We start from the raw sequence: 26,340 nt of genomic DNA on the forward strand, positions 1-26,340 counted from the left end.
AGGAAACAAAGGTAAGGACAGGAAGTCAAAACAATGAATCTTTGAACAGCCAGCAATCATTAAAATTCAAAGGAGGATCACTATGGTTTTCAACAAAATAAATCATTAGAATAAGGAGCTTAGCAGGATTAATGTGATTCTCTATTGAAAGCCTGGTGAATAAGGAAAGCCCCGATTCGTTTACAACACTGTGATCAGAAAATGAAAGTACAGGGTGAAAACTCGGAGTTTGTCCTCCCACCTCCAAACCACCCTTCAGAGAAATACAGTTTTGTCAAACTCAGCGGGGGCAAATTTCCTGCTAGTGCTCAGAGAGCAGTGACCCGAGCTATGAATGTGGATTCGCTGATGGAGGGTTTGAGTACTGCTCTGTTCTTGTCTCTCCCTGTCAGATCACTTTTTTAAAAAATGTATAATACACTTGATAGATACGTCAAACAAGTTCACGGTGGATCCGGACTGGGAAGACTAAATCTAGAGCTGCCTACGTTGCTTTAATTGTTTTTGCATCCTTAGAAACACTCTTGACTGTGGAACTGGTTAGTGAGTGTTCACTAGTCGCCAGTGGTCTGGTTAGTGAGTGTTCACTAGTCGCCAGTGGTCTGGTTGTCTAGCTGCTGTGGACACAACCTTCGGCAGGCAGGTCTATGGTGGCCTACAACCACGCTTCTCAAACTCAGTGAAGACAGGGGCACAGCTGATGATTCTAGAAAAATGAAGGTACTAACTCCTACTTGGGGAGGAGGGTATAATTCTGCATTTCTAAGAAGTGTCCTCAATGCTTTTGGTTCAGGGACCCCACTCTGAGGAGCCAAGGGCTTCTGTAACCTTGTGAAATCTGAATTAGTATTCCTGCTCCACACAAACCGACCACTTTAGGAGGATAAATGAACCACCAAGATTTCAAAGTTAGTCTGTGGACAGTAAAGAAGTCTTTGCTTGAGTGATCACTTAAAAAAATTGTAAGTATGGCTGCCACTTCCTTTCCTGTCGCCTTCCAATATTTTACCAATAAAAATTGGGGGAAAGTAAAACGCCACCCACAAAATTTGGAGAGTAGGATATGCAGGAATATTAAAACCAAAGGGAAAAGAAAAAAGAAAAAAACCAAAAACCGAAAAACAAAAAAACAAACCAAAGGGAGAGATAAATATATTATCTTCATTGAAGTGAGCTTGGAGAACATGAACCACATATAGACAGGAAGAGTAGACTCTTTAACATCCTTCCCCTTCTCTTTTGGCCCAAGTCTTAGAAAGGAAGCATGTGAGGAAGACTGATGGGGAGGTAAAAAAAAAAAAAAAAAAACCATAATCCTCAGCTCCATCTCCTGCTAGGGACTATAGAGATTGTCTTCTATGGTATATCTCCAGTAAGCAGGATTGAGGGAGGATGGGAGGGTAAGAGAATGGCGGGGGTGTGGGAATAAGTGGAGGCGGGGGCATGGGGGAAGCTAGTTTTGATTAAGCCTCCCATTGATATAACTTCAGAAATGCCAAGATTTCTGAAAGTTCAATGGCTAAGTTGATCGGAAGTGTTACCATAGCAACGAAGGCACAGTGAACCTAAGGACAAGCAGGTGGGGGGGGGGGGGTCCTACATGGGCATGCGATGCCAGGCCTCTTTGAAATTTGGCTGGGATGAGGCTTAGTTAGCAAGAATCACATAATGGAGTACTACACAGCAGAAAAAAATGATGACATCTTGAAATTTGCAGGCAAATGGATAGATCTAGAAAACATCATATTGAATGATGTAACCCAGACCCAAAAAGACAAGTATCATATGTATTCACTCATAAATGGCTTTTAGACATAAAGCAAAGAAAACCAGCCTACAATTCACAATCCCAGAGAACCTAGACAACAATGAGGACCCTAAGAGAGATATACATGAATCTAATCTACATGGAAAGTAGAAAAAGACACGATTTCTTGAGTAAATTTGGAGCATGGGGACCATGGGAGAAGGCTGAAAGGGAGGGGAGAGACAGGAAGGGGCACAGAGAAAAATGTATAGCTCAATAAAATCAATAAAAGAAAGAATTCCACTAGGGCCTGACCAAGCTAAGAGATAACAAGATGTAGATGGAGTGGCGGGGCTGTGTCCCGCCACCCGGCTAGCTTTACATCCAAAATAATTACACGGAAACTGTATTGATTTAAACACTGCTTGGCCCAATAATTTCAGCCTCTAATTGGCTAATTTTCACATCTTGACTAACCCATATTTAGTAATGTGTGTAGCACCGCGAGGTGGTGGCTTACCAGGAGAGATCTTAACCTGCGTACGACTCAGAGAGGAGAGGCATGGCGACTGATTATGATGACTGCCTGAAGCGTCTGCCTGACTCTGCTTTCTTTCTCCCACAATTCTGTTCTGTCTATTCCACCTACCTAATTTTCTCTCCTATTAAAGGGCCAAGGCAGTTTCTTTATTAAACAATGAAAGTAACACATAGACAGTTGACGTTCCTCCATCAACAAGAAGTAAAACAACCACAGCTGTCTTCAAGGTGCAACTTGCCTGAGACAACCTAGCTAGCCTGTAACAAAACCCTATGTTTAGCCATTGCGGTCAAGAATCCCAAGGTCCTGAAAACTTGTTTGCTCAACTGTCATCTCAGAGAAAAGGATAGAGAACAAGAGATATGAGAACCTGAGCATCAACTAAGATATCACTCCCTTAGGAGAATGAATGAATTGATGAGACTAACATATAGTTAACACTATATGCTGATCTTAAAATGCACCCTTCCTTTATTCTCTGAGATGTTCTGGTTTGGTTTTGGTTACTGTCATTGTGGTGGTTTGAAAGGAAATGGCCCTTCTATTAGTTCTTACAATAGGCCTTAGAACAAGCTGTCTGTTGCTGTTGAATGCAGAATTGAGTTCTTAGCCCACACTGGAGACCCGGGCCTGTGAGACGAGACCCACAAAGATGCTCTGCGCATCTCTCCAAGACTCTCTTCTCTTTGCAGCTAAGGATATTTAGATTTGATATTGCATTTTTAAGATCTACTTCACAAGTTCTCTGTGAATGCTTTGCTAACATATTTGGGTCCTTTGATGTAGAATCTGCACCAGTGTCCCCCCCCCAAAAAAAAATTACCAAAAGTCCTTATGCAGAAAGCAAGAAAGATTTTGATAAAAGGTATTTGCACCTGCTAATATTGGTCATGTGTTAATTTGTCAATTTGTAGGAAAACCTAAGATTTTTCAAATTTAATAAAACCAAATAAATAACTTTGTAGAAAATAAGAAACTGGCTCCTGAATGTCTTGATTGACTCTTGTGAAACATTCTGAAATGTTTACTATTTTATGTGCACACCATTACAGGCAACTTTGTAGGCTTGGAATTTGTTAAGACTTCTTTATTTTTATATTACTTCAAAAGACATGTATTTTTTCAAATGATTTGATTGAGAGGCAGTATCTTCTATGCCAAGTATTAACTACTGTGTAGTAAACAGAAAGGTCTCATTTCTTGACTCCATCACAATGGTACCCGAGAACTGGTTAGCACCTCTTTGTCCCCTTGAAGCATATGCCAGTTGGATCAACTGAATTCACACCCAGGTGCTTTTGTTGACTTTCCAGTAAAAAATATCCAGGTGTCTCCTTCAACAAAGAAAAGGTAACTGATAGTACAGTTAAGTAGCAGGAAATTTCATAAGGGATTACATTCCCATGAGTATTTGAACACTATCAAGTTGATTTGGTTCTTTTCCTCTTCTCCTGCAGACAGAACGGCGGTATACGTTAGTGAGGCTGACATAGTTTCAGAAATGTCTCTTCTCTTGCATCCCGATGGGAATTTTGCTTGACTAGCTAAGTGTTTAATACACAAATGCATTCAGCCTTTGGTATTTAAAGTGGGCATCATTAACTCAACATTTCAACTTAAACTTTGCTTAAACGATGAAGTTTCACCCAAGTGAAATCAATGGGAGGTGTGTGTGAATATATGAGGTTTTAACTTGACCTACAGAGGAATTCTGATTAAAATAGACAACCAAATTAAGGAATCATCAAATTAGAGTGATTATTGGTTGAAGAGCAGGAAATGCTAATGTGTTCATTCTTTTCTATCTTAAGCTGAGTATTATATGCACATATGTATATATTTTATTCATACACATACGTGTACCCTTTTAATGATTCATTCACACTAATGAGCATCTAAAAATATCCACCTGCCTATACTAGAAGTTTTATTAAATGGCCCAAGTTTCCTAGCTTCTTTAGGATATTGATTCTTTCCCCAAATATTCACTAAGTATTCACTGTTCACACTATTTGAGCAGGGAAGTTTGCTCCTGGTTTAAAATTTTTTTTTTAAAAAAGACACAAAAGGAAGTGATAAGAAAATCTTACAAAATATATAATTTAAGTGATTTGCTGAAGGAAAATATTAATAATACTTGGGAATCTCCCACTAATATCTACCCCATGTAGAATGTAAGCATGGAAGAGGGATATAACAGTGGCATCTAGCCCAATCACAATATCATTAAAGAATAAAATTCAGCTTTCCAGGAGTGGATCCTGTTGGGTACAGTTGCATATAGAATCCCTTTTTACTCTAAACATATTACTTGTGGACACTAATTTACTATTTTGAATGAAAATTCATGAGTAGCTGCCTTAGAAGATAAGTCCAACTTTACCATTAGTAAATAAAAAGAGTATGGAATATGAAGTTCTTTCCAAAAGTAAATCTATCTATCTATCTATCTATCTATCTATCTATCTATCTATCTATCTAATATATCTATCTAATCTATCCATCCATCCATCCATCCAACCATCCATCCATCCATCATCTATCTATCTATCTATCTATCTATCTATCTATCTATCTATCTATCTATCTATCTATGTTTATCTGTATGTGTATAAGTTAAATATACACATATGTATATAGGCATATGTATGCATATATATCTATGTATATGTGTTTTACATATAATACAAATATACACACATATACAGACGTTAAATTATCTATGAAAAGTAAAATCAAGACTAGAAACTTGTTAATGATTGGTCTTTGCTTCTCCTAGACCATCTGCCCACTAACACCAATCACTGAAACTACAGACATAATCCATATATTTAGATACACCCACATTGATTTCTGAGTGTCCTTTTTGTCCTTTTCAGGATTCTGTCTGTAGGGTTGTGAGGAAGTAAAACTCTTGACCAACTTTTTAGATCAGTCGTTGAACTAAAAGCTTCCTGATGTATTTTAGCATAAAATTCAGGAGAGCAAAAGAAGAAACTGTATCTCTGAAGACAAAGTCAGGGGCACCAGCAGTTGTTTAGAAACAAGCCTTCCATTATTGTATTCACTGATGAGATTCAGAATCCAGGACAGCTACTCACATGCTGCTGTGGCTTTAGGAGCTCACCCCTTAGTAAAAACCACTCCCCTTCAGGTAGCATTAGTTTTCAAGGGTTTAATAGGAAGTATCTACCTTCAAGTTATGACACGGGTAAACCTGAAAATAATTTTCTGCTGCCCAATCTTGCTAACAGAAGTCTGGTAGCAAAAGTTTGCTTAAGTGGCCTTTGTCTCCATGGAGACTGACACTGTTCTGAGTGCTGTCTTCAGGTTTTAGGTACTTATCAACTACTCCTACTGAGTTAACCTTAGGTGTTATTTGTGTAGGCCTGAAAATGTGAGCTTAATTCCACATTGACCAAAGGTCAGAGAGTTGGAACTCACCTCTAGTCCTTCAAGGTTATTATATTTCTACCTCAAACAACGGTCCCACCTAGATTTAGTTCTGCTCTCTCAGGGTTATTGTCAACAGGTGTGGCTAATAGCTCTGGCTCTAGGAATAGAGAAATAGATTGTTCTATTTAGACTTAGACCCAAACAAGAGTCTAAGGATCCAACTAAGTTTCAGTTCCCTTTATAGAGATAACATTGGATTCCACCCAGGGAGTAGTTTGCCTACAGAATGTTGTGATCTAGGGTTTGAGCATGACTTGTTTTGTTCTAGCAACAGAAAGTTTAACTGTGGTTGTAGCCCATGACCTTCAATTGGTGTTTTCATTTCCTTGTATCCTGTTAATACAGTCTTTTATCTTACTCCTACCTTTTGGGTCAGGGATATTTAAAGCAATTGGAAACTAAATGCAAGCAAATTCCAGTACTCAATAGAACTCTCTCCCGATACTATTCTATATGTTTCTCCATTTTATTATTTTCTTTCACTTCTTCATATTCTTTACTAATATTTTTAAATCTTTATGCCTCTACCCTGGCAAGAGGTATTTTTGTTGAGGATGGTCCCCGACAATTATTGTGCAGCTCAAAACTGAGAGTTATGATAACATAATGTTGTAATCTGCTGGCCTGGTGTGTCACCTGGGTACCCTGTTCCCTTAAGAGACAAGCCCTGCCCATTCCTGACCTCCCCTTTCCACCAAGTCAAGCCATCTCCAGCCTCCTCTCCAATTCATTCTGTCTCTTCCTCTCTCTCTCTCTCTTTCTCTCTCTCTCTCTCTCTCTCTCTCTCTCTCTCTCTCTCTCTCTCTCTCTCTCTCTCTTTCCTTCTTCTGAAGAGGCAGCTTCTGTTTTTCTCCTCTCTTCTTTCCTCTTCTCTCTTTTCCCCTTCCCTCCCTCCTCCATAACCCACTAAATAAACTCTATACCCCAGCTCTCTTTGCATGATGTATCTATCTGTCACTCTCTCACAAGACCTCAGAACACATGCCAGGGGACCTGCCAAGGCCTCAGGTGACCTGCCACTGCCCCTTGTGGGACCAATCCTCCATCACATCACCTCTTTATAAATGATACCACAGAGATAACTTTCTCTCACTTGAGGAGCAATAGAAGGGGGAAACACTTCTGTAGAATGCACAAGGACTTGGATTTGATCAGTGCACTGTAAGCAAACAGCAGAACCACCTACAGGAAAGTAAGTTAGGTACTACCTCATTGTTGTAACTTAGGGGAAAAAAGAATTGCTTTCCCCCATTGGTTTACTCTGTCCCAGCATGAGAAAGCATGAGGGATTGACTCCATGGCAGTGGGACATGGAGGTGAATGTCTCACATGGACACTGGTCCAGGAACCAGAGAATCAGTATAGCATCATAGGTGAGTATGAGACACATCTTCAGTGACCCACCTTGGCTTACCAGGTCTCTAGGTCCTAAAGTTTCTGCAACTTCCCAAAACAGTGCTATCAGCTGCGTATCAAGTATTCAAAAAACATGTCAAACACATTTCACATTCAAATAACAAGGAGAAATTTCTGTCTAGTCTTAGTGACTAAGAGATTGCTTCAAACTGACAGATAATGTTTTTAAGACTATGGATTGATAATGAAGTGAATTTTTTTCTTTTCTTTGGAGGATTGAACTCCTAGTAACAAATCACAGCCACTCTTAAGAATATATGGTATGGAAAGTTCTTCTGTATATGTGTTGCTTTTATTGATTAATGAATAACAAAGCTGGCTTGGCCTGTGATAGGGCAGAGTAGAGCTAGGTGGGGAAAACTAAACTGAATGCTGAGAGAAAGAAGGTGGAATGGCCAGAAGCCATGCAGCTTCCAGAGGGGAAAGATGCAAGCTGCCAGCTGGAACCTCGCTGGTAGGCCATGAGCCTCATGGTAAAATATAAAATAATGGAAATATTTTATATTAAATAATAATAAAATAATGGAAATAATTTTTGATGTAAGAGCTAGTTAGCAACATGCATAAGTGATTGGCCAAGCAGTGATTTAGTTTTTTTTTTTTTTTTTCGAGACAGGGTTTCCCTGTAGTTTCTAGAGCCTGTCCTGGATCTAGCTCTTGTAGACCAGGCTGGCCTCGAACTCAGAGATCCGCCTGCCTCTGCCTCCCGAGTGCTGGGATTAAAGGCGTGCACCACCACCGCCCAGCTCCAAGCAGTGATTTAAACAAGATAGTTTCTTTGTGATTTTTTTTTTTTGGGAGTCTAGGTAGCTGGGAAATGAACAAGCAGCCTCCTACTACAGATATGCATTAAATATTCAATTTGAAATTTTCATATTATTATTTTATTTTTTGCCTAAGTTATTTTAGTGAAGCTTTTTTGTCTTATTCACAATAATTTTTGCAATATGACTCAAATCTTTGGGGAAGAAGATGGGAGAATGATCAAAGAGAATAACTTTGAAATAGTTCTGTTCTGCACACTACAATGTGTTTGGTGAACTTTATCCTTAGGGGCCTTCTCAAGATCTGTTAGCCTTTTAATTATCTACAGCACCCATCAGTACTCCTGAGCTGTAGAGAGAAGCAATATACATAAATCTTTATTAGTTGACTATACTTCTATCTTTGAAGTCATACTTCCCTGCAAAGTAGACTTCCAATCTCTGATTTGCTGCTTGTTGGCCCTGGTATGGATGGAGTTAGAACATTACATAAAACTGCCTAAGACTCTATTTAATGAATTTACATATCCCTAGAATAAAGTCTTATGTTACCACATGAGTACATTTCTCTTGGCTAGTGTTCTCTGTATGTTTTAGCCCCGAAAGTATCAGGAATCTCCTGGGCTCCAATGATCTTACTGCTTTATTCTCCTGGGTAGCTCAGAATAGAGGCACACATCACTGAGCCTGGCTATTTTTGCTTTCTTGACTAAATGTTGCATTTTTATACTTTTACTCACCATAGAAGGAGCCAAAGGGATCTGAATCAAACACTGATCAGTTACTATATTGGGACAAAGGAAGAATCAGAAGGAGTAGGAATTCAGAAATGATTGATGGTTTATTGAGGGTGTCTACTGATTTAGCTTATCTGAAAGGATAATTTCAATACTGGTACATGTAAGAAAGAGAGTTTCATTTCTAGGACTGGTGGGAAACCCATATTTTATGTAAGCAGGTTCCAAAAATACTCATTGAGCAGAAATTCAAAGTGCTCTGTGTGTCTATGGGGAGCGGTGAGCACATCTGCATTCTATTGGATGGAAACTTGTGGCCCATGGCTCAGTAGAAGCCCAGGACATCACCTGCGGCAGTGAAATCCAGGGTGATTATGTCTCTTCTCAGGTGTTTAAAGTCACTCAGCGTATCTTATTGCTTAATTAATTTAGAGAAACAAACCTGGTCTTTAATCAAGCAATATTTTAAATAGTGATTCATTTCTCCTCACGTGTCAATAGCAGTTCTCTTTGGGGATGTTGTTGATGCGTTTCTGTGTGTTTTCACACTCATCAGGAGGCAGGTCTCTTTCTCATCTCTCCAGTCATGCTCCTAACCTTTTGTCATTGTGCAGGAATAATTTATATATGGTTGGGAAGACATTTCATGCTAAAATCTTGTATGACGAGGAAATGACATTTCTATTTTCTTCAGTATAAAATATAACCCTCAGCTACATCGCTCCAGTTTCCAACAAGCTTTGTTCAATTTCCTCCAGAGGCAGGGGAAGCCTTGAACATGGATAATGAGGTATCTTCTAAAAGCTCCCTTGAGAAGCCCTCCTGCTCCAGGCAAGCAGAGTTGGGAATATCTCTGTGCACGCCTTCAACATTAAATGAGCTACCCAATCTTCACCGTACACCCTCTGCACACTTCCTGTCTAATAGCTATTGGCTTCCCCTTCCCCTCCTCACCAGTCTCCCATTTACTACACTGTGCACATCTTTTCAGGTAAGTCACGTGTTCCTTTCTCTTCTAGGTCTCTCTTATCCTTTCAAGTCAGACTGCATTAGATAGCCTCCATAGTTCCATTCATTATACTGAAGGTCTGTCCAGCAATTTATAATGTATCTATGTCAGTCAGTGCCTCTCGTTCTCTCTTTGTCTCCCCGTCTCTCCCTCCAGACTACAGAGATGAATCCCTTATTACAGTTTTGCATTCCTAGTATCTCACACTACTCCCCAAAATATAATATACATAATAAATAATTCATTTAATGATTTCACTTTTAGTTTTGTATTTTCTTACAAATCGTCACATTTTCTAGCTGCAGAAATTGGCATGAGTTGGCTAGGCTAATGACTCCCATTTTATATTCCCCTGCGGAATCTTGGAGAGATTAAATGTCTTAACCAAGCTTGTGTAGCCACAAGAGGAGCATGGTGCCCCTGAAATTTGAGTCTTAGTTTGTAACCTGGTACATGTTCTCATTGACAAACTTAGATTAGAGAGAATATATGACTGTCTCTAAAGATAAATATTATTTGTGCAGTTAGAAGTATTCTAAGTCTATTTAATATCATGGATAAGAACCTATAAATTTTAAAATATTATTTATTCTCTAAAAATATCCAGGTATATGATATCTTGATTATATCTGCCCTCTGCCCCTTCCCTCCAATTCAACCTCACCACCCCAATGCATCTCCCTCCTCCTAACTTCATGTCTTTTTTATTTTTAAAATGTTATCTATCTATCTATCTATCTATCTATCTATCTATCTATCTATCTATCTATCTATCTATCTATCTATCTATCTTATGTCCTGACTACATTACCTCTCCTTCTCCTCCTATCTCTTCCTCTATGAGGACTAGGTTCCCAAGGGTCAGCCAAAGTATGAGAGACAGCCCTGCTCCCATTGTTAGGATTTCCCATAAGTAGTCCAAGTTACACAATTGTCACATAGCCTAGGTCAGTACCAAGCAGGCTCCCTGGTTGTTCATTCTCACTGTGAGTTCCTATGAGCCAGGTTAGTTGTTTCTGTGGGTTTTCTTGTCCTTGACCCTGTTGGATCCTACAATCTTTCCTCCCTCTCTTCAGCAGAATTCCCCAAGCTTGTGCTAATGTTTGGTTGTGGATTTCTGCATCTGTTTCCACCAGTTGATGGATGAAGGCTCTCTCATGACAATTATTTTTCTTATTTTTTTAATAATTCATTGAGTCGTTAGTACTGCCCATATGTGTACGGGTGTGGGGTTATCCACAGAGGCATGGACAGTTTATTAGTGCCAACACCAGGAAAGAAAAGATTCTCTCTCCTCCTGCAGTCATCAACAGGAAGTTTCTTCCAGTTGTGGGATCTCAGTAGCCCCTCTCCTAATAGCAGTCTGCCCTCTGCATGGGCATGCACAGGCATGAGCATGCTGGGATGTTAAATAGTCTTCTCTAGTGTGGGTCTTGTGTAGATATGAGCTTTAGCTTAACAATAGGCAATAATGGTGAACTATAGCCCTCCATTACTGCCAGCTAAAATACTACCTGGAATTCTCAATTCTGTAGTCTTTATTTTAGAAGTTTTGTGTAATGTATCAAGGAAAGATTCTAACTGGAAAAAAATGTCATAATTATCCACAGTGCCAAAGATTCTGACTGGAAAAAAATGTCATAATTATCCACAGTGCCTCAGCTTTAGTCTCAAGATTACAGGCAACTGGCTTGTGTTATTACACTTGGCCTCTTAACTAAACTATGTGTAATTTTTTCGTGCTAATATATTCTTTATATTTTTATCAGAATACTGGTTTGATGGTATATATGTGTGTGTTCATGTGTGTGTGCATGTGTGTGTGTGTGTGTAGCATGGACATGAATGTGCATGCCTGTGTGCACCCATGTAGAAGCCTGAGTAGGATCGTAGGTGCCATCCATCGTTCTCTACCATTGCCTCGGATAGGGAACCTCATTGAGCTGGAAGTTCACTCTTCTGGCTAGTTTGGCTAACCTGTGAGTTCTCAGAGACCCATCTACCTCTGACATCACACCCCCACCCCAGAGCTTATATAGAGGGCCCAGTTTTTATGTGAGGGCTGTGGATTCAAACTCATGTCCTTGTGCTTGCCAGTTAGACACTTTATGCCACTGAGACACCTCTTCAGTCTCTAGAATACTGTTAATTGCCATGCTGGGACTTCCCTTACCATCTTAGCTGATTTCACAGACGTCTTCCTTGGGGGAACAGGCTTTTTGTCACTTCCAAGCCTGTACCATCCTCTGTTGAGTTATATTTGCCTGTCGAAATTCTTTGTATCTCATTGACTCCATAACCCCAATGCCTTGTGTGACCTCTGTTTAAGAGGTACTCAGTAAACATTGTCTTCAGCAGCACCAAAGTCCTTTGAGCAACTGGAGCACTAGAGTGCCTCCCCATCTCTCATTCCCATTCCCTTCATCCTGCAGTCCTCTGAGGATTGTTGTCTATTCACTATATCTTCAGTCTTCACATTTTTTTTTATCATACTTTACATTAACTCCTAACCAGAAAATCTCCACTGTCCAGAGTAGCACTTCCCAAACTTCTAGAAATCACTTTTGGAAGCTTGTTGGCTTAGGATGGATGTACTCTCTAGTCCCAAATTCTCTGAATTCATAGGTCTGAACTGAAACCCAGAAATAGTACTTCAGCAAACTCATCTAAAGTGTTGATGTTGCTGGTGCAGAGAGCACACTCTAAAATTCACTGAAACAGGTTCTCAGCAAGTGATGAACTTTTGGGCCTAGTTATCCCCACCCCACCACCCCTCATCTCCACTCCCACCCTCACCCTGCCTATAGAAGGAGAATTTTTGGCTGGTAGGGTAAGGAGGTGGGTCAAGCAGGAAAGGAATGTCTTTGGCTTTAAGGTTCCACTGGTGATCATGGCTAAGACCATATACTCCATGATTAAATCCAGGATCTGGAGTTGACTTCCTTCTCAATCATTTTCCCCCATTCCTTCAACATTCTACCCTGTGTCCCAGAGTGGAACTCAGCTGGCAATCTTCTAGACCTTTGCTCCCTCTTTTCTGGCTCCACATCAGTTCTAGATACTTATTCATGTGAGTACCTATCACATGGCAGGCAGCCTATCAGAGTCAAGGGGAAACACACGAAACCCATGGGCACTGCCGTGCCTCACCAGTTTGGGGAAATGCCATTTTGTTGTGGAATATGAGTTGAAGATGCGCTACATTCATTTGTGCTGTGGCCCATTTGTTTAATGATGCAAAGATGTGTTGCATTCTTTTATGTTCCATTTGTTTAACTCTGTGAAGCTGTGTTATTTTGCCTAAGACACCTGATGGGCTAATAATGATCTGAATGACCAATAGCTAGGCGGGAGAAGGATAGGCAGGGCTGCCAGGCAGAGAGAAAAAGTAGGAGGTAAAGAGAAGAGGGAGGAACGAAAGAAATGTAGGAGAGAAGGACACCAAAGATCAGCCACACAGTCAAACAACCAGTCACCGAGTAAGAAGAAAAGAAAGATATATAGAATAGACAAAGTTAAAAGCCCAGAGGCAAAACGTTGATGAGATAATTTAAGAAAAGCTCGATAGAAACAAGCCAAGCTAAGGCTGGGCATTCTGAAGTAATAATAAGTCTCCATGTATTTATTTGGGAGCTGGGTGATGGGCCCCCAAAGAGTTAAAAAATAATAATAATAAAACCTACATTCCCTACAACCCTTCTCCTCTCCTACTGGACAGCTAAATACACACTTAATGTCACACTAAAGAGCTGTGGTCTGATTTTGTGGTGTTCAGTAAGCACTTTTCAGATTACAATGAGAAATTCTGCCACCTCCATGATCCTCTCTGTTGTCTTCCTGGCCTGCTCTAGGTCTGGACACGGTCACAATTGTGTTCAGCTGTCCAGATGGCCATTTCTAATGCAATACCTAGGAGACTCCATATCATTTAGGTTACAGATCTGCCCGTTTCTAAAACTAAACTCTGAGTTTCCAAGTGTAAATACCAGCCCACTGTCTTGCAGCCAGTCTCCACTTACACACAGCATGACTACAGAAAGCTCTTAAAAACACTGGTCTGGTTGATGACCGAATTTGGGTTTTCGGAGGGTTTTGTTCTGCCTTTTGCATCCAGGGTCTCGCTACTCTTGAAGTCTTCAGCTCCAGCGAGCTTTCAGACTCAGGGTCCACAAGCAGCTGAACTCACAGGCAAGCTCCATCATAGGGCATTTTGCAGTTCCTTGCCAAAAACATCCTTGTGGAATGAAATCTCCTTAGGGCTACTGTTGTTTTTTTCATTGTCAGTTTTACACAGTACGGAATTTTCACAATGCAAGATTTACGATAAAATTCTGTCAAGGGTAGAGTTCAAATCCTCACAAAGGAGATGGTATAACTGTTTAGATGATCTGCCTTAATGTTTGGGTTTTTCTGTTTGTGGTGGGAGTTTTGAGACGGGATCTTGCTTTCCACAGACAGCCCCCAAACCCTCTGCTTGTCTCATTTTCCTGTACGCTAAGACGGCATGTGTGCAGCCACCCCCAGCGGCCATCATGTTCTTGACCTAGGGTTCTGAGATAATGGTTTTTAGCTCCATCTTAAAATCTTCTATGCTGGGTTAGTGAATCATTAAGCTGTTGGATGTTTTAATTCCTAATTTGTATGTTGAACCGAGGACTTAAATAATCATCTAAACTAAGTTTTCTCAGCAAGGAGAGAGCTATTTAATACATTAGACTACACTTTCGGATTTTATGTGAAAAGTGAAATCAGTTAACATCTTCATAGGAGCAAACACCTGAAAGGGGAGACAGCTAATGTTTACGAAGCATACAGAAGGCACCTAGAGCACTGAACCACGCACAAAGTAGGACCTCATGACGACTTGCTTGGTGAAAGAAACAAAACAATCAATACTGCTCTCACTCAAATAAAAAGTAATGGTGTTCACTTCCCCGGAGAACCACAGAGACTCACATATATCAACAGGGTTTATCTCTTGCTGCCTAACCCAAGTCTAAAAGTGAAAAGGGTGACAGCTTATATTTTATTAAGTATGATAATCACCACTCCCGGCCACCCAGGAGTCAGGGTTCCATGATGATACGTATACACAGGCCAAGTGTCTCCCACAGACAAACATGCTCTATCGCCAACGCCTGTTCCTTTGTGCTCCAGGAAACCCTCCCACCACGCCCATCCAGGACTGCTAACCACAAAACTGACAGCTGGGTATGAACTTGATATACCACCCTGATAAATACCTTCTCACCAAGCCAGAGCGGCTACAAACTCATGTCAAAAGGAGTATTTTTTTTTTGACATAAAACTTGTAGGAATTTAAGAGCACCACTCATTATAGCAGCTGTGTCTTCCCTGATGAATTCTTAGACAACTACAATTTGTACACACGGTCTGAGCATGCGTGTGAGGATGAGAGGTTATGAAATTGGACTACTGACGTCATTAGTCTATTGGATTTCTGCATTTGAAATACAGAGCCTGGGGAGCCCACGCTATTCCCACATTTACTTGTTGCAAACAATGCTTAATATATACATATTATATATATATGAATATATATATTCATATATATATATATATATGAATGGTTAGTGAGATTTATCCATCATTGGAGTAAATAATTTTACAAGGCTGTGTTTTTCAAGCTTCAGAATTACAGATTTGACTGTGGGAGCAGAGTCTTGGGGGCAAGACACCTCCGATAACCCCACCCACAGACATTCCTTAGACGGAGCTTTCCTGTGTGTCAGCAGGGACTAGAGCGCAGCATAGGTTTCTGTTCGTACTATTAAATGGCTGGCTTGCCTTCACTGCACTCTTAAATTTCTGCACAATGCACAGCCCTCAGCACCCTAAGGAGCACAAACAAAGGCTATCAGGAAAGCTCACCCACTCCCACGTCACAGAACAATGCTCATTGCTAACTAAGCAATTCCCAGGGCAGATTTATGCTGCCTGGAGCCCAGTGCCAGTGCTCAGGTTGGGCCCTTGGAATCTGAGGTCAAGGCATGCGGTGCTGCTCAATCCCAAGGCTTTCAGAAAACACGAGAATATGACCTAAAGTCTGTGTCTGCATGCACGCCAGAGAGGGCTTAGGGATTTTGAGAAATTAAAGCACATTAATGCCCCCAAACAGCTTATGGTTCATGCTCTAAGATTCAACCTTTTCCTTCTCACTTGCTGCTGACCCTTTCCCAGTGAATAGCAGGTCTCCGGTGATGAACACAATCTGCTAGAATGGCAAATAGAAATTATTTCTTCTCGTTTCTTAACAAAATCATGACTCTGGTATTTTTCTTATATTCTTATACCCTGAGTTATTGTAACAGGACAGAATCTCTAACCTATGAGCTAACTTAGCCTGCAAAATTGTACAAGGGTTGTGAGTCTGTTATAAATCTAAGTGCTTCGAAAGGTCAGTGCAAGTGGGCATGGTGGTATACCTTTAATTCTAGCAGAGAAGCAGGTGGATCTCTGAGTTCGAGGTCAGCCTGGTCTACACAGTGAGTTCTAAGACAGCCAGAGGTATACAGTGAGACCCTGTTCCAAACACCCCCAATAAAAAAAATTGATGCACCCAAGGGCAAGAAAGGGCTTCTCTTCTGTTGCCTTTCAGGGAATATTCTGGATAGAGTTATTCCCACAAGTTTACATAGTACTATAAACATGTGATGTACTCTGGAGAGCAGGATCTATCTCTTCTTGTTGCCTAAAAAAGGGTGACTGCTTATATTTTACTAAGTATAATTATTACTAAGCTATTAAAACTATGAAATAATTTAACTTCATCTCTTTTACTCTTTAATGGTCGTCTATTAAACATTGAAATTGTACTAGAAAACAGAAATATATAAATACACTGGGAAATGTTTGTATTGCTTTATGGGCAGTAGGAAATACTGAAGGCTACGGGCAGCAAGTCCTAGCTAAGTGGAACCATACATCTCAGGCTAAACAAAATAGCTCCTGGGTCACCGCCGCCGCTGCCACCATTCACATACTATAAACAGCTCGGTGTTAGCTTTTCCAGGCAGGGTAGCACATACTTGTTACCTCAGCACTCAAGGGGTAGAGGCAGGAGAATTGGGAGTTCAAGGTCAGCCTTGGCTAGATGTGAGCGCAAGGCCAGCCTGGATTACGTGAGACCCTGTCTCAAATATTAAAAACAGAGTCAAGAACTAGTCCATAATTCCAGTTGATTTTGTGTGAATCTAAGTACCTAGCCAGACCATGGTCTCTAAATGATTACTAGGTCTCTATACTATGTTCTTCCAAGTTTCCAATAAAGTTCTTTTGTTTAGAAGTATGATAAACAAACCTTAACATAGACACTGAGGTCAAAGCAAGGAGGGATATACAAGTCTGAACACGATCTATGCAGAAGAAAGACCAATATTATCGATAAAATATAGTCTCAAAAATACTCCTAAGAAACACAAGGCCACCTTTTACAAGATAGTAACAAAGTTCAGAAGTTCTGGCTTAGATGATTAGTTCTGGATTAGAGGCTGATAAAACCCACGTTTCTTCTCCAGCCCTCCACCAAACTTTTCCTTGTCTGCTTGCTAGAAAGGAAATGCCCGCATGCCACCTAACCGGGGACATGGCTGAAAAGGTAGGTTAGAGCGAATGAAGCAGGAAGGACAGTCCCTTACCCATTGCTTCCCACCGAATGCGTCTTGGACATGTCTGCGAACTCCTCTTTTCTCTTGCTGCCGCTGGAGTACTGCTCGCTGTAGAGCTTGAGGGACATCTGCTCGACAGCATCTCTCTGTGCTTCCAGGTAGCAGAGCTGCACCTCAGCCTGTGGAGAAATGCAGAAGAGAACGGCCCTCTTAGTCTGGCAGGAATGCATTTCCACGAGGGACAGCAGCTTGAAGGAAGGGAATTGTTCACATCATTATACAGCCTGTGTAGGGTTGGATTTAATGGGATCAGCTGGGCATATTACAGATTACATTATAGATCTGAATCTTGTAAGTTCTTTCTCGAAATATGACCTGAATAAATGAACTCTCAGAAGACACAGTAAATATTACAAAGTATCCCTGAGATCATAACACTGCATGATAAGACTTTACATAAAAATGCTGTGGAATTCATTAATAATACTCTTCCTCACATTGTCACATGTATCTCTTTTTAAAAGAGTCTCCATCAAATTCATACACTGGGACATTACACACACGCACACACACACACACACACATGCACACACGCACACACATGCGCACACGCACACACACACGCACACACAAGCACACACGCTCACACACACTCACACGCACACACACGCACACACACACATTTCTCTTTTGAATGCTTTTTTATTTTCTTCACTGGGGAGAAGTAAAATACCTTCTTTTAATTCTAGCACATGTTTAATAATAGCCATATACTTCATTTATTGCATTTTTTTTTACTCTCTGAACTATTGTCTTAATAATTTTAAATCATGTATATAGGGCAGTGGTTCTCAACCCTCTTAATGCTGTGACCCTTTAATATAGTTCTTTGTGTTGTGATGACCCCAACCATAAAATTATTTTCATTGCTACTTCATAACTGTAAATTTGCTACTGTTATGAACTGTAATTTAAATATCTGTGTTTTACAATGGTCTTAGGCGACCCCTGTGAAAGAGTCACTTGGCCCTCAAGGGAGTCACAATTCCCAGGTTGAGAACCACCAGTGTAGTGACTTTTTTATACATAGGCAAGGATCATTGAATCATAAACACTTGGGGGCTTGCTACAAAGCAAAAGTAATAATATCACCATGTTGATTTCTTTTCTTTTTTTATTTTTAATTTTTGGATTTTTTTAATCAACCAGAGGCCAAAGAATGCTCAAATACTTTGCATAGAAATGCATTGGATACATGTTTTATTTATTGCCACTGTCACAATCCCTGTGGCTTCGAGTTCTCTAAAACACCTGCTGCGACTGAGAATGAAGTCCCCTCAGGGTCGCGCTTCTCTGCGTTGGAGGAGAGGAAGCTACACAGAGTTCTCATGCACGATGGACCGCGGGACCCTTCTTTTTCTCTTAGTAAATTTCACAAAATCAAACACCTCCACTAGCGTTTCTGACCAATCTTAGAACTGCTACTTCATGATTTCATTATGTGTCTTCTTAGAAATCGTGATGTCCAGCAGACACACCCTTCTACTCTTAGCATTCAGAGCCAATGGAAGCCTTTGGCCTGGAAGCCTTTGGCCTGGACTCTTTTTAAAAGACTCAGCTATGGAGGAGAGAGAAGAGCACAGAGTGGTGATCACATGAAGGGCCCAAACCTTAGAAATCGTACATTTTTGGTTTTTCATAAGCAGTCAGTTATGAATGCCCTAAATTCCCACAGAAAATTTAAAGAAATAACATTTAGATTACTATAGTTACATATGAATTTCAGAAAGTTCAAAACCAGTATCTATTCATCCATCTAGATTTTCTTGCTTAAACCAACTGGCTTGAATAAGAAGAGACTCAATTAGATTAAGTATATTGTATAGTGTATACACATATACAATCCTATAGGTATATGCACATACATATATATTTTTAAATATAATCTGCTCCATCTGTACATATGCTTTCAAGGATGACCATTATACTGGATAACTAATTGTGTGCTCTTCCCTGGGGAAGACTATTTCTCCTACTCCCAGCTTTCCTTAGTTGCCTGGAGTTCTTTGTGTAAGGTTGAGTTCTCATGGGCTTTCTCCACTCACTGTGGCAAGTCTATGTCGTCTTCATTCAGTTCATAGCTAAGCAGTCCTGTTAGTGAGTTTATGGGTGCGACTTATGGGAAGGTTTGAAGGGTAGGAAGGGAAATGGAAAATGCTATAATTTATAATCTCAAAAATTAGAGAAAAAAGTTATATTGAGGACTGGGGGTGTAACTCAGCGGTAGGGCCCTTCCTTACTCAGCATGGATGAAAGCTTGAATTTGATTCCACGCACTGCTAATTTAAAAAAATAAAAGAAACTACATGGAATATATGTAGTTGTGAGAAGAGGCGTGACTGGTGGGAAGTCATCCAGAAAAGGTTAAATCTAGTGTCACCTTGCGTTTTTATGACAGAAGTGGAAGAAGAGCATGCAGAACGCCAGAGCTGTGTATGGAAGAACGCGAAGAGGTTTACAAGTCATAGGGCCTAAGAGAACACCCACTGCTCTAAGAGGAAGGTATTTTAAAGAATAAAACGAATTGATGATTAGAAAAAAGGATTTCACAAGCATACGGGGGCTGTAAAAATGCCTGAGTGGTTAAGAGTACTTGCTTCCCAATCATCAGGGTAAGAGTTTGGATCCAAGGCCCCCAGAAGAATCCCAGAATCCCACAAGTCTGTAACTCCAGCCCTGAGGACTCTAACACACTCTTGGGGCCTTTGCACACACAGACTTATGCATCCTACACACACACACACACACACACACACACACACAAATAAATCTTAGTTAAAAGTTCATGTCAAATCGTTATGTGACAAATAAGATGAAAGAGACATCAAACAATAGTCAAAGAATTTAAAAACAGTTCCCCCAATGCTACAACTCCCCTCCACCACCACTGCCACCACCAGAAATCTATGGACACAATGAGGAACTTACTCCAGACTGGGTACTCTGGAAAACCCCATTAGAGTACTACATCGGGGTCACTGGGGACATCGTTGCAGAGGCTTCTGTCCATGTTAACTATACTAAGTAATGTGCTGGGCCACAGTTCGTGCTGGGCAGTGGTCTCAAGTGTGCCTCTGCTCATAAAAGGCTCATACAGAAGGCAGAAGAGGGACTCATCACCACATTTGGCATTCGTCCCTCTGTGGGGACGTGCACAAATGAACTATCTCTAACACGGGCATGTGAAAAAGAGTGCAGAGAACAGCTCAAAATACAGCCACTCGCTTAAGTTCTCGTCACTGCCGGGCAGGTGAAGAGACAGCCCAGGCCTTTCCTGTCCGTCTCCATCTTTACTTCCTGTTTTTAGTAATTAATTCCCAAATTTCCTTGGGCAATATAACTTCACAATTCCCTTGCCTGAGATTGAGTGGCCTTGCCATTCTAAATCTCTTTTTAGATTCTCTGCAATTTTTCCAATGCTGTATTTTAGTCCAAACATAAACTTGAAGGCGAGAGATTGGAAGAAAGCATCATGGTTAAAAGCAGTGCCATGATTTCTCTGGATGAAAGGGTTGTCATTATATCATTTATGATAACTGTGGGTACTTAAAAACATCGTTATTTTTTACCTATGGAAGCTTAGCCTGTTTACATTTTAAAGATAAGTTTTAAAACACAGGATTTGGAAAATTTTTATCCAATAGAAGAATGAGACTTTCATGGTGGGCGTGGCTCTTCATTTCCAGAAATATCGAGCAGATGGGGGAGAAATGAGCTGAGCTACAGGTACTGGGGGAGCATCCCGAGGAAGTTCTTCAGTCTTGTGGGAATAGTGGGCTTTAACTAACCGCAGCAGCGGACATTGGAATGACGTTTTGGGGAGAGGGCAAGGACCTCTTCTTCCTCCCGTCCTGGTGTTAGCACCAGTAGGCAGACTCAGTGCGGTAAATCCCGGATTGTTCCACCTCCTCTTCTCCAACACCCCAAACCCATTTTACCAGTTGTTCACCAGCTGATTTCGCATCAGAGCTGAGAACACTGGTGAGTCAGAGCGTGGGCGGGGCTCGTCTCGTCATTCCCTTCATCAGTGCCTTAGGTGCCATCCATACAGCGATGCCTTCAGCCTCTCTCCTCTGAGCTTTACACTTACGCCAATCACCCAACTTAGAATATTTTAGGTTCTGATGTTTAAAAAGCAGCTGCAGTCTCAAACTCCTCAGATCCTCCAGTTCTTCCCATACTGGTCTTTTCTTGCTAAACAAATATCCAGAAGCTAAAGAATCATCTTGACTTCTTTCCTTCCTTTCCCATCAGCCACTCCTTCTGACGCAGAATTGACCCCCCCCCCCCCACAGTGCAGCTCCAGTTGGCCTCACTCAAGCTTCCACTGCTCCCTCTGCACGTTACAGTTACTATCCAGTGTGTCTCTCCTCCTGGCCACTCCTATCCCTCTAGCTATTTTCACCTATATTGGCGAGAGTGTCTTTATAAACGCAAGCTGGCTCACTCCTGCACTCAGACCCAAGAAACAAGATTCTCCCATGGCCTAAGCAATTTATTGCCTAGGCTAGACCTCTGATATCTCCCTCTCAATTGCTATGCTCCTGACCTCTTTAATTATCTTTGCCTTCTCTAATTCTTTTTTTTTTTTTTTTTTTTTTTTTTTTTTTTTTTTTTTTTTTTTTTTTTTTTTTTGGTTTTTTGAGACAATTTCTTTGTAGCTTTGGAGCCTGTCCTCCAACTAGCTCTTGTAAACCAGGCTGGCCTTGAACTCACAGAGATCCGCCTGCCTCTGCTTCCTGAGTGCTGGGATTAAAGGCGTGTGTCACTACCACCCGACTGCCTTCTCTAATTCTTTAAGCACTCCGAATTTTTATGCAGTTATTACTTGCTGATTTCTCCCTATATTATTCCCTTTTTCTGGAACACTTTTTTGATAATGTTTCATCTTTCCGCTTACCCCTGACACGCTGCTGCTCAGAGAGACCTTTTACAATGGTGTTGCTGACCCAGATCCACTAAGTCTTGGTTTATTTCAGGACAAGGTTACTGTCCTACAAAGCACATGCAAATGTAAACTTCTTATGTTTGGAGTTTAATATAGTTTCTGATTGTCTTTGGATTCCAAATATTAGGAGTAGCCATGTCTGTTTCCTTAGACATTTTGCATCCTGAGCACCTTGCCCAAGTCTGGACCAAGGCAAGCATAAAACAAGTAATTGCTTAATACTTAATAAATGAATTGTCCATTCATTTATCAGTCATCCATTTGCTGAGACTTTATTGTATCTTAGGAGCTACCAGCTGCTGTGGGTAAAAGGAAGATAAACCACATTCTCTTCTTCTACAGGAGTACAGCATGGAAGGTGAAGGAGCCATGCCAACCACTACAGTTAAGCCAAGTGGTATTGGTATCAGAAATAAAACCACCACCGGAAGGCAGGGACTAGTCAGCAAGGCTTGACAAAAAGTGTCGGGACCAGAACTGAGGTGGTAAGTATGACTTTGGTAGGTGACACATTCTCTAGAGGCAGGACAACTGGTTTGTTTATGGGCCCGAAGTCACAAAAGGACACAGCCCACTCAAAGAATGGTGACTGGAGCCTCAGAGTATCTGAATGAAAAGGCTAAAGTAAAGGGCATAAAAAGTGTACAAAGTAGAGGGTACAAGTTAGGGGATTCAAACACTATCCTGAGCATAACAAAGAGCCAACAAAGCCATTACTGTCTATGATGACGGCCATGAACTACTCCTATCTCTCTTTCCACCAGGATGAGATTGTCACCCTACGGATAGCCTAACTATACTTGCATAGCTCCTGCCGCTTGGTACACTTTGTGAGGAGACCGGTGTGATATCTGTTCTTGGCTGTCAACCTCACTACATCTGGAACTAAGGCCCCCAAATAGAGGGCACCACCTATGAGAGATTTGTTGTTGTTGTTGTGTAATTTGAAGTTGGAAGATCCACTTCTAATCTGGATCTTGAGGTAGAAAGACATAGGCCTTTAATCTGGGTCTTGAAGTGGGAAGTCACACCCCTAATCTTGTACACCTTCTCCTGGCAGCCAGCTTGCATGGGGAGATCTCCTCATTTGTGTTTAGATTTGCTTCACTGTCTTCCTTCAGACTCTGTGGGCATAACGCACATTCGATGACCGTGACCCTTAACTGATGTCCTTTAAACATATTCCCTTCTTCAAATCATTATTTTGTTTTCCCTTAGAAGCCCTTTGATGCTGTTTGACTATTGTAAAGAACAGTAAACTGTGACTCTGTAAAGAAACCCACACCTCACACGCAGACTTTTGGGTGGGTCCTACTTCTGAATGCCCTTGTCTCCTAATGCTTATGCTTAAACCTATATTAAAATATCTCTATTAACCCCCCATAAAATAAAGTTTATTCTTTCAAAACTGATATCATACTAGACTTAGTAGGTTACCACCAAATCCAGCCTCCCACTTTCAGCTAGGTCCATGTTCTCTGCTGTCCCTCCTGTTTCTGTACTGTCCCTGTTCCTATGTGAAACCAATCCCTCCACTTCTATACTAGAAATCTCTTCTGTGCCCATAAGTGATGTCCACGAAAACCTTTCCTCCTACACTATATTTTTCAACCCTGTGTTATTTACAGTCACACATTCGCTCCCCTAATGTTGTTGTTTTCTCATGGTTAAAAAAAATGAAATGAAAACTAATGTCAAGAGAGTAGTTATCACTGGCGTGGCTCTGGCTCTCTATGTTGTCTTTCTTCACTCTGGAGAACTGAGTTTGTATTTATTATCTGTGTCTGCTGACTCCGAGCTCTCTCCTCTTTCACACCGAATACCCTAGTTAAGCTTTTGTTCACCTCAACCCTACCCTTCGGCCCCAGTATGGTAGAGGGCATGTTCTCAGGACACTTGCTCTTGATGGCTGAAGGGCTCATTCTTCTCCTCATCTCTGGTCTTTGTTGAAGATTTGTCTGCCATCCAGGTCTTCCCACCTGTGCGTTGTGTGGCAGGGTTTCCCATCTCCGTTCTGAGCCACAGCTCTTCCCTTTTCTATTCACAAATAGAATTCTTTTTTCCTTTTCCTTTCTCCTTTTAGTTTTTATTGACACGGTTAGTGGTTCAAAATTTCTTACCATAATTCACTTTCGAAATTCAAAGTACATTTTGTGTTCAGAAATGGGCTCTGTCTAGACCTTAATCCACATACCCATGATTAGGTACATTCTGACTAGACAGAAATAGTGAGATTGTTATTGTATTATTATAATACACAGGATCCTATGTCACCATTCCAGACAACACACACACCTGAGTAGGATACCAAAGGTTTCTTCCCAGAGTAAGAGGCAGAAGGACACAGGAAGAAATATTTCTTTGTAACAATGATGATTGAAGGTCTTCAACAACTATATCATGAATGTCTTTTATATATAGGACATTGCCCAAAATACAAATGTAGGCTTGCCATTGTGTGTGTCCTCAGGGAATATACAATCTACAATCAGAAAAGCTGGGATTCATCAGAAATTCTCAACATTCATTCAAGGATAAGACTAAGAATATCCTTCAGAATGTGTCAAGGAAACAATACATTTTTAGAATGTTCTTTTTATCACTAAATAAAAATAATATATATTAAAATATATATAACACATATGTGCATCATACACACACACATACACACACACTAAATATATTTAATATATTTAACAAGAGGGTCAAAGGAATGGCTCGATGGGCACTTACCCAAGCCTGATGCCTGGGACCCAAATGAAGGAAGAAAATGAACTCCTGAAAGGCGTTCTCTGACCACTGCACACATACATACAGGAACACAAATAAAATGTGGGAAAATTAAGAATGTTCGACTATTTAAATATTATTTTCAGTAAATATTATTGTGTATAGTGATCTTTTTATATTAAGTATATAGCAATATGATTATAGTGTCATCCAGAAAACCTAACATTAGGGATGGTTAGGGGTAGTTCTTATATCTTTATTTAAGAGACTCAGCAATAATAATTTAGAGTTTTAAGTGATCATTTCTATTTTTATTGATTTGTTTGCAAATCAATAAAACACTATAATATGTAGGAAATTTAACTTTAAAGCTGTACTTTTAATGAGACTTGTTAAATAGTAACATTCAAACAAAGTGGGGACAATAACATCAACACTATTTTCATTTCTCTTGCATTTATGTTTAAAAAGAAATGTCTTCCCCTCTGTTTTAATGACATATGGGGTGTTTATTAATGCAATGAAAACCATCTCCTTCCAGCAGACAAAAACGAACCGTGACACCCAGTTGCATTTGTAGAGCCTTTACCCACCATTCTGCCTTTCCTTTTTGGAATGCAAGAGGTTAAACTCATTAAAAATTCAGCATTTTGTGTCATGAGCTACGGTGGGGGAAGTGTGACTACAAGGTGTGGACTGGAGGGAGGATTAGAATTTTCGATGTTTCTCCATTACTGTTCCCTTAGAAATCTCTGCATAGTGACAGATGCGGCCAGTCTGTGTTTACATTCTGCAGCGTCGCTGCCTAATTCCTATCCTCCGCACTAACCTGCAGAAAACTCGTCTTTATTCCCCACCAGAAACTCAAAATGTAAAATGTATATTGTGAAGATACAGCCAGAGCTCTCTCAGCCTGCAGGTCAGGACAGGGATGCCTAGAAAGGCTACCACGCTACTCAGCTCCTGCAAAGTGTCTGGCTATCACAAGAACTCTGGGTTCCTTTGAATTTCTATAGAATAGTTGTCTTCAAATGGAAACAGTCTGGGGGGCAGGGGGAGTGGAGCAGGAACTGCAAGAATTACTTTACATACTAATAATAACAATTTAGTTATCAAAACAGAACCAAACAAGTGTGCCTTTATACTTTCTTCTGAAAATTCAGCCTCCCAGGGCTCTAATAAGCAGGGTCTATAGTTGAGGAATGCCTGGTAGCCCTCAGTTCAGAGCCTATATCCTCATTTCAAAGAGAATCATTCACGCCGACATCCACCCTGTCAAGAAGCTCAACTTTGAGCTGCTAATG

The 26,340-nt window shown here is 40.6% G+C and overlaps 1 protein-coding gene across 2 annotated transcripts in view; it reads right to left on the reverse strand.

Moving 5' to 3' along the window:
* Akap6 (A-kinase anchoring protein 6) overlaps positions 1-26,340 on the reverse strand; it is a 410,870-nt gene that overhangs the window by 110,339 nt on the left and 274,191 nt on the right. For both annotated transcript variants that reach the window (XM_038336827.1, XM_042055440.1), the window contains one exon: positions 17,329-17,477. In XM_038336827.1, coding sequence (XP_038192755.1) covers positions 17,329-17,477 — 149 coding nt within the window. The remainder of the gene's footprint in view (positions 1-17,328; positions 17,478-26,340) is intronic.

The sequence above is a fragment of the Arvicola amphibius genome, chromosome 7 (genome assembly GCF_903992535.2).
Source record: "Arvicola amphibius chromosome 7, mArvAmp1.2, whole genome shotgun sequence".
Classification (NCBI taxonomy): domain Eukaryota; kingdom Metazoa; phylum Chordata; class Mammalia; order Rodentia; family Cricetidae; genus Arvicola; species Arvicola amphibius.